Below are 21,168 nucleotides of genomic sequence, written 5' to 3' on the forward strand. Positions count from 1 at the left end.
GTTTTGGGCATGAGGAGGCTCTACGAAGAGCTGCTGCTCGCACGCAGCTGATGGAGCAGACGGGGTGAGCTGGGGTGGCCGGAGCTCGTCGGAAACGATCTCGGGGCGGCGGCTGGAGCTTGGCCGTTGGTGGTTTTGCTGCTGCAGCGAGCCAGCGGGGAAACGGACGCACTAGCGAGGCGCTACGAGGTGCGGTGAGTGCGTTAGGCACCCGCGCGTGACCAAATGGTCACCGGAGTGACGCCAGCGTTGAGCTCGCGCGGCGGCGTGCTACGGTGAGCAAGGGGGCAGCGTCTACGGCGAGCGAACGAAGCAGAGAAGAGGGGGGTTCGACTCAGGGGCTCACAACGATGCCGAAGAGGAGGTCAGCGAGCCCGGGGAGGTCCTGGTGGCGCCGAATCGACCGAAGGTGAGCTTGGGTGCCCGAGGTTGAAGATGAGGCAGAAACGTCGCTGCGGTGCTCCCGCGGTCGAATGGACTTGTGTAGACGATGAAGGAGACAACGACGGTCCTTCTGGATGCTTCGGCAAGGCGAGGGGTGGACGGTGGCTACGGTGGTTCTCGTCGGCAGCGGCGGGCGCGTTCGGTGAGGAGAACAGAGGAGGGGAAGAGCGTTTGGGGGAGAGAGAGGGAGAGCCAGTCGGCTCTGGGGATCGTGTGGCGTCATCCGGACGCGTCGAGGAGGAGCCAGGCAGGCAGGGAGGGAGGAGGTGGCCGGGCGCGTGCCAGTGCGCAGTGGCCACATGCCTCGCGTCCTTCTGGCGCGAGGTGGGAGACGGTGGCGGCTCTGGTGGGCTGGGCCAGGTAAGTGGGCCACCAGGTGGGCTGTGCAGGTAACCTCAGGTGGTTTCTCTCTCTCTCTCTCTCTCCCTCTTTTTTTCTAATTCTTTTCTGGTTTTCTATTTCTTCTGTAGTGCCAGGGCTTTAGTAAAAATACTTAGGCACACTCAAAAATCATGAACTTGCTCAAGCCCACTGTTTGGAATATATCCAACAGTAAACATTTAAGTTTATGATTATTTGTACATTTAAAATATTTTATAGCATTTAAATGTCCAAATGAAAATAGAGTATGATTTAATTCAGAGCCCAAATAGGTCATGGAAAAATGTGCATCACCTCTGGTTACTGTTTACAACATTTTCCATAAATGATGAACATTTTTGAAAGCCATTTGGATTTACTGAAAATATTTTAGGTGAACCTGGTGAATTCCTTTGATGCCAGGGGTTTAGGCAATCCCCATTTCAAGTTTCAAACAAATATAGACATGATGCAAGGATGCTTATGAAAGTAATTGCAATCAAACTCTAGGGTTGTGACATCGAGAGTTTGTGGGACGTCACCGAGCCGAACATGTGCAGATCACGGAGGTGCCATACTTTCGGTACTAGGATCGGTCGTATCGTGAATACGTACGACTACATCAACCACATTGTCATAACGCTTCCTCTTACGGTCTACGAGGGTATGTGGACAACACTCTTCCCCTCTCGTTGCTATGCATCACCATGATAGATCTTGCGTGTGCGTAGGTTTTTTTTTGAAATTACTGTGTTCCCCATGGCATCAGAGCCAGGTCTATGCATAGATGTTATATGCACGAGTAGAACACAAAGGAGTTGTGGGCGTGGGTATATACATATTGCTTGCCATCACTAGTTGATTCTTGGTTCAATGGTATTGTTGGATGAAGCGGCTCAGACCAACATTACACGTACGCTTACACGAGACTGGTTCTACCAATGTGCTTCGCACATAGGTGGCTGATGGGTGTCAGTTTCTCCAACTTTAGTTGAATCGGATTCAATGAACATGATTATTTCTGAAGATCAAAAAGCAATCACTATACTATGTTGTGGTTTTAATGCATAGGTAAGAACGGTTCTTGCTATAAGCCCGTAGCATCCACGTAAAACTTGCAACAACAAAATAGAGGACGTCTAACTTGTTTTTGCAGGGCATGTTGTGATGTGATATGGTCAAGACGTGATAAGATATAAATTATTGTATGGGATGATCATGTTTTGTTAAATTTATCGACAACTGGCAAGAGCCTTATGATTGTCTCTTTATTGCATAAGATGCAAGCGCCATATAATTGCTTTACTTTATCGCTATGCGATAACAATAGTTGCAAAAGCAATAGTTGGCGAGACGACCATGTGACGACACGTTGATAGAGATCAAGATGATGGAGATTGATACGTCTCCGTCGTATCTACTTTTCCAAACACTTTTGCCCTTGTTTTCGACTCTAACTTGCATGATTTGAATGGAACTAACCCGGTCTGACGCTGTTTTCAACAGAATTACCATGGTGTTATTTTTGTGCAGAAATAAAAGTTCTCGGAATGACCTGAAAATCAACGGAGAATTATTTTGGAATATATAATGAATATTGGAAGGAAGATCCACGTCATGGGGTGCCCCACCTGTCCACGACGGTGGGGGCGCGCCCGCCCCTTGGGCGCGCCCCCTACCTCATGGGCTCCCTGACGCTCCACCGACCTCAACCTGGACTCCATATATTCACTTTCAGGGAGAAAAAACCAAGAGAGAAGGATTCATTGCGTTTTACGATACAGAGCCGCCGCCAAGCCCTAAACTCTCTCGGGAGGGCTAATCTGGAGTCCGTTCGGGGCTCCGGAGAGGGGAATCCGTCGCCATCGTCATCATCAACCATCCTCTATCACCAATTTCATGATGCTCACTGCCGTGCGTGAGTAATTCCATCGTAGGCTTGCTGGACGGTGATGGGTTGGATGAGATTTATCATGTAATCGAGTTAGTTTTGTTAGGGTTTGATCCCTAGTATCCACTATGTTCTGAGATTGATGTTGCTATGACTTTGCTGTGCTTAATACTTGTCACTAGGGCCTGATTTCATATCTGAACCTATTATGTTTTCATCAATATATGAGAGTTCTTGATCCTATCTTGCAAGTCTATAGTCACCTATTATGTGTTATAATCCGTTAACCCCGAAGTGACAATAATCGGGATACTTACCGGTGATGACCGTAGTTTGAGGAGTTCATGTATTCACTATGTGTTAATGCTTTGTTCCGGTACTCTATTAAAAGGAGGCCTTAATGTCCCTTAATTTCCGCTAGGACCCCGCTGCCACGGGAGGGTATGACAAAAGATGTCATGCAAGTTCTTTTCCATAAGCACGTATGACTATATTCGGAATACATGCCTATATTGCATTGATGAACTGGAGCTAGTCCTAGGTTATGACTGTTACATGATCAACCGCATCCGTCATAATTCTCCATCACCGATCCATTGCCTACGAGCTTTCCATATATTGTTCTTCGCTTATTTACTTTTCCGTTGCTATTGTTATCATCACTACAAAATACCAAAAATATTACTTTTGCTACCATTACCTTTTGCCACAGTTACCACTACTATCATATTACTTTGCTACTAAACACTTTGCTGCAGATATTAAGTTTTCAGGTGTGGTTGAATTGACAACTCAACTGCTAATACTTGAGAATATTCTTTGGCTCCCCTTGTGTCGAATCAATAATTTTGGGTTGAATACTCTACCCTCGAAAACTGTTGCGATCCCCTATACTTGCGGGTTATCAGAGATCATGCTGTCATGCCGGTGACGATGGAGATCATGACGGTAATTTGGAGATGGGGATCAAAGGCACATGATGATGACGGCCATATCATGTCACATATTTTGATTACATGTGATGTTTATCTTTTATGCATCTTATTTTTCTTAGTACGACGGTAGCATTATGAGATGATCCCTCATTAAAATTTCAAGGTATAAGTGTTCTCCCTGAGTATGCATCATTGCGACAGTTCTTCATGCTGAGACACCATGTGATGATCGGGTGTGATAAGCTCTACGTTCACATACAACGGGTGCAAGCCAGTTTTGCACAAGCAGAATACTCAGGTTAAACTTGACGAGCCTAGCATATGCAGATATGGCCCCGGAACACTGAGACCGAAAGGTCGAGCGTGAATCATATAATAGATATGATCAACATAGTGATGTTCACCATTGAAAACTACTCCATCTCACGTGATGATCGGACATGGTTTAGTTGATATGGATCACGTGATCACTTAGATTATTAGAGGGATGTCTATCTAAGTGGGAGTTCTTAAGTAATATGATTAATTGTACTTTAATTTATCATGAACTTAGTCCTAATAGTATTTGCATAACTATGTTGTAGATCAATAGCTCGCGATGTAGCTCCCCGTTTATTTTTGATATGTTCCTAGAGAAAAATAAGTTGAAAGATGTTAGTAGCAATGATGCGGACTAGCTCCGTGATATGAGGATTATCCTCAATGTTGCACAGAAGTATTATTTCCTTGATGCATCACTAGGTGACAGAACTATTGCAGGAGCAGATGTAGACGTTATGAACGTTTGACAAGCTCGGTATGATGACTACTTGATAGTTTAGTGCACCATGCTTTACGGCTTATAACCGGGACTTGAAAAATGTTTTGAACAACATGGAGCATATGAGATGTTCCAAGAGTTGAAATTGGTATTTCATGCTCATGCCCATGTCGAGAGGTATGAGACATCTGATAGTACTTTGCCTACAAGATGGAGGAGAATAGCTCAACCAGTGAGCATGTGCTCAGATTGTCTGGGTACTATAATTGCTTGAATCAAGTGGGAGTTAATCTTCCAGATAAAATAGTGATTGACAGAGTTCTCTAGTCACTATCACCAAGTTACTGGAACTTCGTGATGAACTATAATATGCAAGGGATGACGAAAGTAATACCCAAGCTCTTCGCGATGCTGAAATCAGCGAAGGTAGAAATCAATAAAAGCATCAAGTGTTGATGATTGACAAGACCACTAGTTTCAAGTAAAAGGGCAAGGGAAAGAAATGGAACTTCAAGAAGAATGGCAAGCAAGTTGCACTCCCATGAAGAAGCCCAAAACTAGACCCAAGCCTGAAACTGAGTGCTTCTATTGCAAAGGAAATGGTCACTGGAAGTGGAACTTCCCTAGATACTTGACGGATAAGAAGGATGGCATACTGAACAAAGGTATATTGGATATACATGTTATTGATGTGTACTTTACTAGTGTTTATAGCAAACCCTCGGTATTTGATACTAGTTCAGTTGCTAAGAGTAGTAACTCGAAACGGGAGTTACAAAATAAACAGAGACTAGTTAAGGGCGAGGTGATGATGTGTGTTGGAAATGATTCCAAGGTTGACAAGATCACCATCACACACTCCCTTTACCTTCGGGATTAGTGTTGAACCTAAAATAAATGTTATTTGGTGTTTGCGTTGAGCATGAATATGATTGGATCATGTGTATTGCAATATGGTTATTCATTTAAGTCAAAGAATAATTGTTGTTCTATTTACATGAATAAAACCTTCTGTGGTCATACACTCAATATAAATGGTTTATTGAATCTCGATCGTAGTAATACACATTTTCATAATATTGAAGCCAAAAGATGTAAAGCTAATAATGATAGTGCAACTTATTTGTGGCACTGTCGTTTAGGTCATATTGGTGTACAGTGCATGAAGAAACTCCATGCTGATGGGATTTTGGAATCACTTGATGCTTGCGAACCATGCCTCATGGGCAAGATGACTAAGACTCCGTTCTCCGGAACAATGGAGCGAGCAACTGACTTATTGGAAATAATACATACTGATGTATGCGGTCCGATGAGTGTTGAGGCTCACGGCGGGTATCGTTATTTTCTGACCTTCACAGATGATTTGAGCAGATATGGGTATATCTACTTGATGAAACATAAGTCTGAAACATTTGAAAGGTTCAAAGAATTTCAGAGTGAAGTGGAAAATCATCGTAACAAGAAAAATAAAGTTTCTATGATCTGATCGCGGAGACGAATATTTGGGTTACGAGTTTGGTCTTCAACTAAAACAATGTGGAATAGTTTCACAAATTCATGCCACCTAGAACACCACAACATAATGGTGTGTCCGAACGTCATAACCGTACTTTATTGGATATAGTGCAATCTATGATGTCTCTTACGGATTTACCACTATCATTTTGGGGTTATGCATAGAGACAACTACATTCACGCTAAATAGGGCACCGTCTAATCCGTTGAGACGACGCCATATGAACTATGGTTTGGCTAGAAACCTAAGTTGTCGTTTCTTAAAGTTTGAGGTTGTGATTCTTATGTGAAAAGCTTTCAGCCTGATAAGCTCAAACCCAAATCGGAAAAGTGCGTCTTCATAGGATACCCAAAAGAAACTGTTGGGTACTGTTGGGGAACGTAGTAATTCCAAAAAAATTCCTATGCACACGCAGGATCATGGTGATGCATAGCAACGAGAGGGGAGAGTGTTGTCTACATACCCTTGTAGACCGTTCGCGGAAGAGTTATATCAACGCGGTTGATGTAGTCGTACGTCTTCATGATCCGACCGATCCAAGTACCGAAAGCATGGCACCTCCGAGTTCTGCACATGTTCGGCTCGGTGACGTCCTCGCCTTCTCGATCCAGTAAGAGGGGCGAAGTAGTAGATGTGCTCCGGCAGCACAACGGCGTGGTGACGATGTTGGTGAAGAACAATCTCCGTAGGGCTTCGCCTAAGCACTACGAAAACTATGACGGAGGATAAACTAGAGGGGACGGGGTTGCCGGCACACAGCTTGCTGTTTCTTGATGTGTCTTGGGTGCTAGCCCAACCCCTCTATTTATATGTTGAGCCTTGGGGTCGAAACTTGGAGTAAAAGCCTCCACAAAGTCGGTTTCACCCGAAAGGCAAGAGTCCTTCTTGGACTCCAGGGCCAGACGCCAGGGTTCCTGGCCCTGGCGTCTGGCCCCAGACGCCAGGGACCCTGGCGTCTGGCCCCTGGACTCCACAAAACTTCCTTTTGCGCTTTCCAAAAACCTCGTGGGCTTTCCCTTTTGGCCCAGATAAAGTTTTCTCGTGCCCAAACATTTCGGGAAACATCCGGAACCCCTTCTGGTGAATTCCGGAACCCTTCCGGAGATCAAACACTACTATCCATATATCAATCTTTACTTCTGGACCATTCCGGAGTTCCTCGTCATATCCGTGATCTCATCCGAAACTCCGAACAACATTCGGTCACCAACATACATAACTCATAGTACTATATCGTCAACAAACGTTAAGCGTGCGGACCCTACGGGTTCGAGAACTATGTAGACATGACCGAGACACCTCTCTGGTCAATAACCAATAGTGGGACCTGGATGCCCATATTGGCTCCTACATATTCTACAAAGATCTTTATCGGTCAGACCGCATAACAACATACGTTGTTCCCTTTGTCATCGGTATGTTACTTGCCCGAGATTCGATCGTCGGTATCTCAATACCTAGTTCAATCTCATTACTGGCAAGTCTCTTTACTCGTTCCATAATACATCATCCTGCAACTAACTCATTAGTTGCAATGCTTGCAAGGCTTATAGTGATGTGCATTACCGAGTGGGCCCAGAGATACCTCTCCGACACTCGGAGTGACAAATCCTAATCTCAAAATACACCAACCCAACAAGTACCTTCGGAGACACCTGTAGAGCACCTTTATAATCACCTAGTTACGTTGTGACGTTTGGTGGCACACAAAGTGTTCCTCCGGTAAACGGGAGTTGCATAATCTCATAGTCATAGGAACATGTATAAGTCATGAAGAAAGCAATAGCAACAAACTAAACGATCAAGTGCTAAGCTAACGAAATGGGTCAAGTCAATCACATCATTCTCCTAATGATGTCATCCTGTTAATCAAATGACAACTCATGTCTATGGTTAGGAAACTTAACCATCTTTGATCAACGAGCTAGTCAAGTAAAGGCATACTAGTGACACTCTGTTTGTCTATGTATTCACACATGTATTATGTTTCCGGTTAATACAATTCTAGCATGAATAATAAACATTTATCATGATATAAGGAAATAAATAATAACCTTATTATTGCCTCTAGGGCATATTTCCTTCAGGCACACCTTCTATCACAGATCCGAAAGGCAAGATCTTTGTTGCTAAGAGTGGATCCTTTCTAGAGAAGAAGTTTCTCTCGAAAGAAGTGAGTGGGAGGAATGTAGAACTTGATGAGGTAATTGTACCTTCTCCTGAATTGGAAATTAGTTCATCACAGAAATCAGTTCTAGTGATTTTTATGCCAATTAGTGAGGAAGCTAATGATGATGATCATGAAACTTCAGATCAAGTTACTACCGAACCTCATAGGACAACCAGAGTATGGTCCGCACCAGAGTGGTACGGTAATCCTTTCTAGAAGTCATGTTACTAGATCATGACGAACCTACGAACTATGAGGAAGCGATGATGAGCCCAGATTCCGCGAAATGGCTTAAGGCCATGAAATCTGAGATGGGATCCATGTATAAAGAACAAAGTATGGACTTTGATTGACTTGCCCAATGATCGGCGAGCCATTGAGAATAAATGGATCTTCAAGAGGAAGACGGACACTGATAGTAGTGTTACTATCTACAAAGCTCAAATTGTCGCAAAAAGGTTTTTGACAAGTTCAAGGTGTTGACTACGATGAGATTTTCTCACTCGTAGCGATGCTTAAGTTTGTCCGAATCATGTTAGCAATTGCCACATTTTATGAAATCTGGCAAATGGATGTCAAAACTTTATTCCTTAATGGATTTCTTAAAAGAAGAGTTGTATATGATACAACAAGAAAGTTTTGTCAATCCTAAAGGTGCTAACAAAGTGTGCAAGCTCTAGCGATCCATCTATGGACTGGTGCAAGCATCTCGGAGTTGGAATATACGCTTTGATGAGCTGATCAAAGCATATAGTTTTATACAAACTTTTGGAGAAGCATGAATTTACAAGAAAGTGAGTGGGAGCTCTGTAGCATTTCTGATATTATATGTGGATGACATATTGTTGATCAGAAATGATAATGAATTTCTGGATAACATAAAAGGATACTTGAATAAGAATTTTTCAAATAAAGACCTCGATGAAGCTGCTTACACATTGAGCATCAATATCTATAGAGATAGATCAAGACACTTGATAAGATTTTTCAATGAGTACATACCTTGACAAGATTTTGAAGTAGTTCGAAATGGAACAGTGAAAGAAGGAGTTCTTACCTGTGTTGCAAGGTGTGAAGTTGAGTAAAGACTCAAAACCCGACCACAACAGAAAATAGAAAGAGAATGAAAAGTCATTCCCTATGCCTCAGTCATAGGTTCTATAAATATGCTATGTTGTGTACCAGTCCTATTGTATACCTTAGCATGATTCTGGCAAGGGAGTACAATAGTGATCTAGGAGTAGATCACTGGACATCGGTCAAAATTATCCTTAGAGGACTAAGGAAATATTTCTCGGTTATGGAGGTGATAAAAGAGTTCGTCGTAAAGAGTTACGTTGATGCAAGCTTTTTACATCGATCTAGATGACTCTAAGTCTCGATCTGGATACATATTGAAAGTGGGAGCAATTAGCTAGAGTAGCTTCGTGCAGAGTATTGTAGACATAGAAATTTGCGAAATACATACAGATCTGAATGTCGCAGACCCGTAGACTAAACTTCTCTCACAAGCAAAACATGATCACTCTTTGGGTATTGATCACATAGCGATGTGAACTAGATTATTGACTCTAGTAAGCCCTTTGGGTACTAGTCACATGAAGATGTGAACTAATCACATAAAGATGTGAACTATTGGTGTGAAATCACATGATGATGTGAACTAGATTATTGACTCTAGTGCAAGTGGGAGACTGAAGGAAATATGCCCTAGAGGCAATAATAAAGTTGTTATTTATATTTCCTTATGTCATGATAAATGTTTATTATTCATGCTAGAATTGTATTAACTAGAAACTTAGTATATGTGTGAATACATAGACAAACAGAATGTCACTAGTATGCCTCTACTTGACTAGCTCGTTGAATCAATGATGGTTATGTTTCCTAACTATAGACATGAGTTGTCATTTGATTAACGGGATCACATCATTAGAGAATGATGTGATTGACTTGACCCATCTGTTATCTTAGCACGATAATCGTTTAGTTTGTTGCTATTGCTTTCTCCATAACTTATACATGTTCCTGTGACTATGAGATCATGCAACTCCTGAATACCGGAGGAACACTTTGTGTGCTACCAAACGTCACAACGTAACTGGGTGGTTATAAAGGTGCTCTATAGGTGTCTCCGATGGTGTTTGTTGAGTTGGCATAGATCGAGATTAGGATTTGTCACTCCGGTTGTCGGAGAGGTATCTCTGGGCCCTCTCGGTAATGCACATCAATATAAGCCTTGCAAGCAATGTAACTGATGAGTTAGTTACGGGATGATACATCGCGGAACGAGTAAAGAGACTTGAGATTGAACTAGGTATTGAGATACCGACGATCGAATCTCGGACAAGTAACATACCGATGATAAAGGGAACAAAGTATGTTTTTATGTGGTTTGACCGATAAAGATCTTCGTAGAATATGTAGGAGCCAATATGAGCATCCAGGTTCCACTATTGGTTATTGACCGGAGATGAGTCTCGGTCATGTCTAGATAGTTCTCGAACCCATAGGGTCCGCACGCTTAACGTTCGATGACGATCAATATTATGAGTTTATGTGTTTTGATGTACCGAAGGTTGTTCGGAGTCCCGGATGAGATCATAGACATGACGAGGAGTCTCAAAATGGTCGAGACATAAAGATTGATATATTGAAAGGTTATATTCGGACACCGGAAAGATTCCGGGGGGTCATCGGATAAATACCGGAGTACCGGGGAGTTACCGAAACCCCCCGGGGGGGTCAATGGGCCTTAGTGGAAATAGAGGAAAGCAAGGGAGTTGTGGGGCGCCCCCCTAAGCCCAAACCGAATTAGTTTAGGACTTGGGGGGCCGACCCCCTCTTTCCTTCTACCCTCCTCCTCTTTCCTTCCCCTCCTAGTTGGACTAGGAAAGGGGGAACCTACTCGTAGTAGGAGTAGGATTCCCCCCTTGGGGCGCACCCTATGAGGCCGCCGACCCCATCCCCTTGCTCCTTTATATATGGGGGCAGGGGGGCACCATAGAACACACAAGTTGATCATTGATCTCTTAGTCGTGTGCGGTGCCCCACTCCACCATAATCCACCTCGGTCATATCGTCGTAGTGCTTAGGCGAAGCCCTGCGCCGGTAGCTTCATCATCACCGTCATCACGCCGTCGTGCTGACGAAGCTCTTCCCCAATACTTAGCTGGATCGAGAGTTCGTGGGACGTCACCGAGCCGAACGTGTGCAGATCCAGAGGTGCCATACTTTCGGTACTAGGATCGTTCGGATCGTGAAGACGTACGACTACATCAACCGTGTTGTCATAACACTTCCGCTTACGGTCTACGAGGGTACGTGGACAACACTCTTCCCCTCTCGTTGCTATGCATCATCATGATAGATCTTGCGTGTGGGCAGGATTTTTTTTGAAATTACTGCGTTGCCCAACAGGTAACGATCGTGATCCCAACCTATTATGCTTCATATTGATCTTGGGTGTGTGTAGGCGCAAAAAATTTATTTTCTACTACGTTTCCCAACAAGGGGTATCCCTTTATTAGTGATTTCGGGATGCTGGGCTTTATAATATATCCCTTTGATCCCAAGGAGGCTCCCTCCTCTCTGCTAGACGATCGAGTTGCCTACCATCATGGCCGTATTCAGAACATCTCCAACAATAGCCCTATAATAGGGCAACTGCCCAAAAATACGTATCATACATCACTTGGACCAGAAAACATGTTTTAACGGATGTCCTAAATATAAAAATTTATTGTCCTGTTTTTGGATTGTCCAAAAAATACATCACGCAAGCGGCTGCCCAAATGCAAAAATTGTAGCCGGCTGCAATCCCGCGCAAGCCAACCGCGAACTGAAACTTCCAGACGCAGCCGCACACGTGTTTGCTTCCTCTCACGCGCACCATCGCCACCAAATCCTTCGTCTTCCGGCCGTCACACCACCCCGTCGTAGATCCATCACTCCTCCTCTCCCCTATCATTGGCACTCCCGAAGCCCGCCGCATCCGCCGCTACCAAACTCGCAGTCTGCCACCTCCGCTGCCACAAAATTTGGCCTCCCGTGCCCCCCTGCCACCAAATTTGCCACCATCGAACCTCCACGTCGCGGATCGACCACCGCCACTCCTGCCTTCAGTTGCTGGCACCTTCGGCCACCAAATCCGCCGGCCCCGTCGTACCTTCGCGCAGCCAGTTTTTCACCATGATGTTGTCGCACCACCAACCGAGGAGCTTGAGCGGCTCCCGCCGCGTTCGCTTGAGGGTGTCCGGCCGTTACTCGGCAGATCTCACGTGCGATGGTTGGCGCTATTGGCTTGGCACGTTTGACACGACAGACATCACTGCGTACGCCTTTGACATTGGGTGTCATAGGCTTGGCCGGCTGAAGTGGGAGTTTAACTTCCCAGAGATCGAACCCCAGGCGTATGCGGAGTTCATCGGTCCCGATATTGAGATGGTGACCCTCAGACAAGAAGGAAACTCAAATCGTCTTGGATCAGTGTTACATACGTCAGAGTGATGATCCTGCTATGGAGAGGTTTGTGGTGGAAAATTCGCACCTCACGCGGGAGGAGTATGGGTACTAGGTGCAGCGGGAAGAAGGGCGAGGCCAGCCCCTCGAGGGTGATCGAGCTTGAGTCAGAGGACGGCGAGGGTTAGGCTCCGACATCGACCGAGACAATCTCTAACTCATAGTTGCCCGTAGTTTGCGGTAGTTCATAGTCGAAGTATGTTTATGTTTGTATCCGAACTATGTTTCAGTTTGTACCCGAACTATGTTTAAGTTTGCAGGTTTACAACTTTGAATGTTTGCATGTTAGATCGAATCTGCAATGATCTAGTGTAGTTTTTATGTTTTGATGCCCTATTTTAGGGCAGCTATTGGAGCAGTGGTGCCCTTATTATTGGGCTATTGTTGGAGACAAAAAGAATCAGATGATATAAAATCCACATTTTGGTGTACAATAACAACCTTAGGACTGTTGTTGGAGATGCTCTAAGTGGTCCGTGAGCTTGTAGCTCGTGTTTGCTTTTCATTGAGGTGTAGCGATTTTCTACACTTCATTCATACAGTATTTTTCATTAAATTTATTTCAGTGCTGCTATTTTTTTCAAATTAGTTCTGTAACGTGAAGACTAACAATATACTCATTTTTCATTTGTGCAAAACCAAGCTCATTTGCTCATATACTGTGGGAACAGAGCGCTAAACTCCATTTCTGCCTATGCCTTCGACACCAACTAACCTGACATTCTGCAGAATGTATGCAGTGATTCTGCAGGCAGGCAATTGAATCTCTGCCACACATTTGTGCGTCGAGTGTGCCGATTCTCGATCCACACTACTCAGCGTGTGAAAGTCAACAAACAAGATGTACCCGATGGCCGGAAAGTTAGCTGCAAACTTTGAAACTCTGGGTCCAACGGCAAGCCTCCAAAGCGGCTCATCGCCCAGCAGTTTCCTAGAGCGAAGCATACACAGTTGACTACCACATGCACTGAGCAAGTCAGAATCCTTTTCTTGAAAAGGCCAGGGACAAGACGTACGTACTCCCGGCACGACAGTCTAACGGGTAGTACACACTACACACTAGGTGGGGATTATATATGTAGGAAGGACGACATTTCCAATTCCATGTACTGTGTCAAATCATGTGTTCATACTGCTGCTTCCCACCTAACGCCTTGAGTTTTTGAGTTGCAGCCAAGTTTGTAACATTGACATGCATATATTTTGACTGTAGATTTCGGGTCTCCTAGGGCAAGACCTTGTACTGCAGATTTCATACTTGTAATATACTGATAATACTACGTCATATAGCATCAGTTTTCAGCCACAGGTTAATTATAGTAGACCATGCAACAGGCCGGAAGGAAGGAGGAAGAAAAGAAACAGTACATCTCATGATGAAATATCAACGGAAAGGGACTGGAAATCTCTACGAGCTCTTTTCTGATCCTCTCAGATTCTGCCAGCAACTACGTACGCTACGGTCGTGCCTCTTGCGTCTATAACACATGCCCGTATCCCTTCTCGTACAGCTTTTGATGCCGATAGTAGCCAGAATCGAGGACTAGGCAATGATGCGTGTGTGACATCCATGGTCAGGTAGACTGACTGACAGGTGATACAAGCAGCTACATGCATGCGTGCGTCCGTGCGACGTTGATCTAGACCAGATACCGATCGAAGCTGCAGAGCCTGAGCTCCAGGGGCGGATCCCGTCCGGTGGCCACGTCGAAGAAGGAGATCTCCCTGCACTGCTGCTCGCCGCCCCTCACGTATCGGCTGAACCTGTCCGCCTCCAGCTCCAGGTCGTAGCAGGCTGCTTTGAGCGGGAACAGCTCCAGCGTCTCCACCTCCCTCGTCGGCCGCTCCCACGTCGTCGCCTCCTCCTGCTCCGCCACCTCCCTCACATAGCCTGCATGCACGCACGAAATGGATCAGCACCGGCCCGATGATCGAAGGACACTGTTCCATTAGGAACAAACCAAGCTCTACGTAAGAACAACGACGTGGGTGCTAACTTACATGTCATGATCCGGGGGTGGTGGTTGTAGCCTCTGGCCTCACGCTTGCTCTCGGGTGGCTGGAGCACGAGGTCGGCGGGCTCGGCGTCGCGGCCAGCAGCACGGCCGGTCTCTTCCTCGTTGCTGCTGCTGTCGGGGGAGCAGGAGGCGACGCGGCGGCGCTTCTTGTGGTGGTGGCGCTCGCGGGCCTTGTGGTTCTGGAACCAGTAGAAGACGTTCTTGCTCTCCACCTTGCCGAAGGCGCTGAGGTGGGTGGAGATCCGCTGGATCTGCTCCGTGCTCGGCGTCCGCAGCCCCGCCCGGAACAGCTCCGTCAGCACCTTCACCTGCTCCGCCGTCGGGTTCCACCGCCCGCACTTCACTCCCACCCGCCCGCTCAGCGCCTCCATTGCCACTACCTCTAGCTAGCTATCTGTAAGATTGAGCTAGGCACTTCCGTCGATCACCACGGTGTATGCCCGATCGATCGAGCAGCTGGATGATCTATCTCTAACTTCAAAATGCTCTACTATCTCACCCCCACTTTGTTGTGCTAGCTAGCTAGTCTCTCGTACTACCGATCTTGTTTCTTCCGGGATCTTCTTCTGGTCAGAAGCGATGCTGAAATCAATAGATGCGCAGAGGGGGCACTTATATAATTGGGCAGGGCCGGGCAGGGCCGAGGCGGTGGTCGTGGCAGTGGCAGTAGCGGATCCGAAGGTCTCACTCACTCTCTCTCTCTCTCAGTGCGCGGTTTCTTTCCTTTTGTTTTCCTCGAGCAAGGGGATGGAGGGAGACATGCGCAAAAGCTGCCACTGCTTGCAAAACCCTACTGCTGATAGCATAGCTCGCCTCGTGCGCCGTGCCCGACATCCTTAAGGCCCCAATTAACAATGGGGCCCTGGTCGCCCATGCATGCAGATCTAAGCGCCATCGTGTCGCGTAGCATCATGTCTTAGACGAGCCCCTGTTTGCCGAGTTGAGGATTACAATAATGCGGCTGATTTGGGGTTCGTTATTCCATGGAGATCCCTGGCTCCTTGCATGGGTCGTGACTCGTGACTGGCCGAGGGGAATCGTACGTGGTGAGGACCAGGCCCGTGGTGCATGGACAATCTGGTTTTGGAGTTCGTTCATTGATCTACAGTAGTAGTATAACCCAATCGAAGTGCCGGCCTGTGAATTCAATATGGAAGGCGTGGATTTCTTGACTAGCTAGCTAGCTTACGAACAAGTTAAACGGCAACAAGACAGATTGGCATTTTTATCATATATAGCAATTAAGCAGTGCACCTGCCAACAAGACAAGACAGATCGATGCTAATTTCAGAAATTATTCTAGTTCGTAATTTTATCGCTCGCTCCATTATCTTAACATACTGGATCAGAGGATGGAAATGCACTTGCATAACTTAATTATTGGCAGCCGCACGCATGGAGATTAGCTATATGTGTGTTTGCAGTCAAACCTGTCAGTTGTACTACGCGCTTGCTAATTTCAACGGGTGAACGTGATCAGGCATGAAAATCAAAAGAGATGTCAGGGCGGTAACATGCTGGGTAGGCCGGGCTTATCTGTTCTATACTAGTCAAACAGTAAAGCTCACACTCGTTTGGCTCGTCCTGTACAGGCGGAACAGTAGCGGCACGCTGCTTCAATTTCCATTCTTACTGTGTTTTTTCTTCCGTGAGGACAGGCCGACTTGTGTATCCAAGTCGTCGAGTCACAAACCGCACCAACTAGCCAGACACGCCCAATCATGCATGAAGACATATGCATACGAGTTGATGCAAAACGCAAGCACCGTACGTGCATGGCACTCGATTCGGCTGAATTCCGGTCTGCTTTGCATGCGCGCTCTCATCAGCAGAGAAGGGTGCCAAACCCTACGCATGGCACCACCTAACCTAATTAAGCTTTTTACATTTTGCATTTATAAGGTAAGCAACCAGTACGTAGTCTTAGAACTCCCGTTAAGTCCGCGGAAGCCAGAACTTTTCCGAAGAGCTCCCGAAAAGTTGTGGAAGGTGTCACACTTTTGGGGCGTCCTCCAGCAGATACCAATGATCCGGCCACACCGCCCGGCCGCGGCAGGGCCGGGCAACCGGAACGAGACCGCGAGCGGCCGCTCCGGAAAGCGGCGGCAAGGCCACCTCGTTCCCTTTGCTTTGCCGCTTGAATAATGGCTCGCACCGGCGCACCGGATTGCTCTGTGTGTGTGAGCGAGAGATTGATGATCGATCGGGATGCCGTTGCGTGCATGCATGCGGTCGCAGCTCGCGTCGGTCGTGGCGCCCGGCCGCGGCCGGCACTGCCGGCTTTCCGGCCTTTGGGCGTTCCCGAGCGCGCCGTGCACGGGAAACCCGTGCTGTGCTGCGCGGTAGCCAATTCCCGAGGCGATCGATCGACCCAGCCGGTCTCGGCCCTCGCCTCGCCTCCGATCTTTCGGCCCTTCGGCTATAGCTTTGGGAGATCGCCTGACCGGCCGTGGTCCACCGCTACGCCACAGATAGTACTAGCCATTCAGCCGGGATTAGTTTAAGCGGGTAGTCTCGTAACCCTTTCTCGCGTGACGACTCGATTGGATTGGACGGACGGAGGGAAGCGGACATAATTGGCCTCCTCCTCCTCCTCTCGATCGCGTCCGGCTACGTGCATGTGCGTCTTTTCGCGGCAAAAGTGATTGACGAGGGTGCATGCATGCATGGGGAGATCCGTCTCATCATGCCCAGGTATGTGTTCGCTTCAAAGTGTGCATGGATGGGCTGGCTCGAGGAGGGTAAAGCAAAGTTGCATGGTTTGGGGCTAATTATCGTGGGTCTGGATGATTTGCTCTCACGCTGTATGTATTTGGTCGGTAACTCAGTATGCTACGGTTTTAGGATTACTGTTTTGTTACTTTATTTGTTGTTGTTGCGAGATAATACTGTTTTGCTGCTTTGCCCCGACAAAACAGCATAGAAAGGCCAAGCTAATTGGTATTTGTGGAGATTAATCGAGTGAGCTTAAGGACCATCATGGCTGGCCGGTGTGGTTACGTACCCTCAAACATGATAGATCCACCCCCACGCGGGACATGACATGACACTTTTTTTTCTTCCACAAAAAATACTACAGTACGTACTACTGATCATAGCAAGTGTAGTATAGTACTAATAATGCACAAGTAGATATAGATGTCGCAGGAGTACCTATATATAAAGTGCGTTCTCAAACTAGACGTATGAATCTGACAAAAACATTTTCCTACGTTCATTTTTAGATGCTTGCTAGACAGCAGTAATGCTACACGACTATGACCGATCATGCATGAAGTCAGTAAGACATAGATTGTCCTGACTCGTTCGTCCAAAACAGATTCGAGCTCCTCAATCTGACCGCCGCCGATTCTTTTAAGCCCGCGCGCACAACAACCTGGTAGTTGGTCCTCAGCGTGAGGCCTTCTCGCTGTCCGGCCTCGCCTTGCATCTCCGTGTCCGTTCTCCCTTGTCTTCCCCAATATCCACCGATCGAACCCTGATCTCGATGCGACGCCCCACGCCCGCTGCATGCACGCGCGCGCGCTCGCCCAACCCCGGTCGAATCAAACGCCACCTTATCTATCTACTCCTCGTAAAAAAAAATCTATCTACTAATGCACCAAATTGAGTGACCAGGACTAACCAAATCTGGAGGCCTATGGGAGCTGGGCACGGATAGGTTGCGTTTGACCTAAGGAGGTGCGTTGGCGTGGCTCTGTTTGGACGGCTCCGTCTGGCCGCACGCGGCGGCAAATTCCCCATGCAGGGTGGCCAAACGGAAGGCGGTCGATTCACGTCGCCCCTCCCGACGAGATAGGTAGTAGTCTATGATCCGGTGTCCGCTTCCCATGGGTGGCAGCACTTGCGCACAAATAATTCCGAGAGTGGACACTGAACACTTCGATGGGCAGCTCCAATGCAAAACAACATAGCTCAACTCCTCAAAGAAAACAAAAGGAACAGCCCGGCATGGCCCTCCCTGCCTGTGTTTTGCAGAGTGGTCTACAGTCCGAAAATCAGAAGGCTAAACGACGGTGATTTCACAGGATTTTTGTGCCTTTTTTTTTGAATGGCAAGAATTTTTTTTTGAGCGAACAAGTTTTTTGTTCGAGTGGGCCAAAAGAGCAGATGATGCCGTCGGGCCGTGAAACGGGCTTTGTGCGAGTTTCAAAAGGGTAGAGCACTACCAAATGCGGCTCACGAGCTAACCCACTCCCCCCACTTCATGTTACTGGTTAGTAGTAGATCGAGATTTACTAGAGGCGACAGAGCCGGTCTTCTCCATTTTTATTTTTACTTTTTTTGTTTTCTTTTGTTTCATTCCTTTTTTTGTCTCCATTTTTTTTCATTCCTTTTCCTTTCTTCTACTTATTTGTTTCATTCTATTTCATTTTCTTTTTCTCTTCATTTTTTTGTTTGGCTTTCCTTTTTCTTCTTCATTTTTTTCTTTTGTGTTTTCTAATGTTTGTTTTCGTTTTCACTCTACATTTTCCTACATGTCAAAAACTTTTTTGTAACAAGTGATCAACATTTTTTGTATACATGTTCAACATTGTCCCAACACTATTTTAAACATTTTTCAAATAATTGTTCAACATTTTAAAATAGTTGTTCAACATTTTTTAAATACTCATTTGAATTTTTTAATACCTATTTCAACATTTTTCAAATACTTTTTCAACATTTTTAATACTTATTCAATATTTCTGAACGATTGTTCAACATTTTTCAAATTCTTGTTCAACACTTTTTAATACTTATTCAACATCTTTTCAAATGTGTTTTTGAACAGTGTTTTTGCTATATATATATATATGTGTATATATATATATATATATATATATATATATAAAGAAAAGTACAAAAATAATATGAAAAACAAAAAACAAAAAAAACAAAAAAAAACAGGCTGTGGTACCCGCGCGGCTGGGCCAGCCCGTCTGGAGCTCGCCCAGCCGCGAGCATATCCCCCTGTCTCGCTTGAAGCGAGACATAGGGGCGCCCGTAAAATACATTATGTTGGGTGATGGTATATGGCGGCCACCTGCCTAGGAATACCCTTAGGCCAACTCCACCGCGCGACCCTATCCTGTCCGCCCCCGTCTGTTTGGGGTAAAATAGACAAACGAGGCGGTCCAGCGCGTGGAAGCAAACGGACTTTTGTCCGTTTTGTGTTCGTTTTTGACCCATCTGCGGCCAAAGTTTGTGCCGCTTTTGAGGTGAAACGGACACCACGCGGACGCGCGGGCCGTCTGCGCGTGTCCTCCCCTGGCCCGCCCGTCGGTGGCACAGGGCGGGCCTTTTTCTATCCGCCCCCTCCCTCCCTCCGGCCGCACCCCCCTCCACTCTTCCCCACTCCTCCCCTTGCTGTCGCCGCCGTCGTCGCTGCCATTGCAGCCGTGCAGTTCGGACGCGCGCTCGCCCAGCCCCTTCCCCTCGGCGCCGCCGAGCTACCCAACCAAGGCCACCTGGTTTGCGCACGTGCCGACTAGATTTGGGGCGGATCCGGTCGATCTTGAGCTCGCCCGGCTGTGGGAGGCCGGGCCGCGCCATGGACTGGCTGGGCCGCAAGGCCACATGCAGGCAGTGGCTCCTCCTCTAGCCGCTCGGATCTGCACCGTCGGTGGTCCGCCGGCAGATACACGAATGACGGTCGGCCGGGCTCGGTGCTTGCCCAAAAGCTTACCGGCGCAGTGTTGCCACTCATTAAGTGCGACCACTGCCCAAGGATGGTCGTGCGCCGCGTGTCTACAACGCCGGAACATCCCGGATGTGTGTTCATCAAATGCTTAAACGATGTGGTATGTGCTCTTTTTAGCTTCGGTTTGTGCTCCAGTTTTGACTAGTTGTGCTAACTACAAATTTTATTGTGTAGCATGGATGCAAGTTTTGGTATTGGGAAGAAGAGTACATCGATATATTGATAGAACAAAATTTAGTACATGTTCGTGCACTTTTAGCTAGCATAGAGGCTGTAAATGAGACAAGTGCACTTGTTGCTAGATTAGAGGCTAGACACAACACTAGGTGTGAGGTAGCAACATCTACTTCTGGCTTGTAGAAGAAAGGAGGATGCTAGATCGAGCCTCCTGCACAGATCAACAATGAGTGCATCGAGAAGGCCCTAACCCAACTCAAGGGAGCAGTTATGAAAGTTGGGTATCTTCTAAAATGTATTCTTGTGGTTATTTTTTTGTCTTGCTTTATTAGTCAAAATGTGACGATGTATTTTTCATGTACCAAAAATGAATAATGAAAAAATGTTAAGGACTTGCAAAGAAAAATGCACGCGGACAGGATGCGGCCGGGATGCGTCTGCGCGCTGGGCGCACGGCCACCGCATCCCACGACTGGCCCGGACATGACCCCATCGCCCTACCCAAACGGACAGAATCCGGACAAAACGAACGTCCGTTTGGGGTCACGCGGTGGAGTTGGCCTTAGCGGTCACTCTCGGATAGCTATTGTAGTGATGTCATACTTTCTCGTTGCATGATTTCAAGTAAATCAATTAGAAATTTAGAAATTTCTCGGAATAATCTAAACAAGTATTAAAAATATTACAAAT

General features: G+C 46.4%; 1 protein-coding gene across 1 annotated transcript; it reads right to left on the reverse strand.

Annotated features, from left to right (window-relative positions):
• Positions 1-13,891: 13,891 nt before the first annotated feature.
• LOC123058797 (WUSCHEL-related homeobox 9) lies at positions 13,892-15,309 on the reverse strand. Its single transcript, XM_044481476.1, has 2 exons — positions 14,602-15,309; positions 13,892-14,491 (listed from the first exon to the last, which is right to left on the reverse strand). Exons 1-2 carry the CDS (start codon positions 14,987-14,989, stop codon positions 14,241-14,243), a joined length of 639 nt encoding a protein of 212 aa, XP_044337411.1. The 5' UTR covers positions 14,990-15,309; the 3' UTR covers positions 13,892-14,240.
• Between the last annotated feature and the right edge of the window lie 5,859 nt (positions 15,310-21,168).

Source organism: Triticum aestivum, chromosome 3A (assembly GCF_018294505.1).
Source record: "Triticum aestivum cultivar Chinese Spring chromosome 3A, IWGSC CS RefSeq v2.1, whole genome shotgun sequence".
NCBI lineage: Eukaryota > Viridiplantae > Streptophyta > Magnoliopsida > Poales > Poaceae > Triticum > Triticum aestivum.

Excerpts from the sequence above, each read along its gene's own strand:
- LOC123058797 (XM_044481476.1), bottom strand. The coding sequence starts at position 14,989 with ATGGAGGCGCTGAGCGGGCGGGTGGGAGTGAAGTGCGGGCGGTGGAAC. Across the intron at positions 14,492-14,601 it reads CCACCCCCGGATCATGACAT|GCTATGTGAGGGAGGTGGCG; the intron begins GTAAGTTAGCAC and ends GCGTGCATGCAG.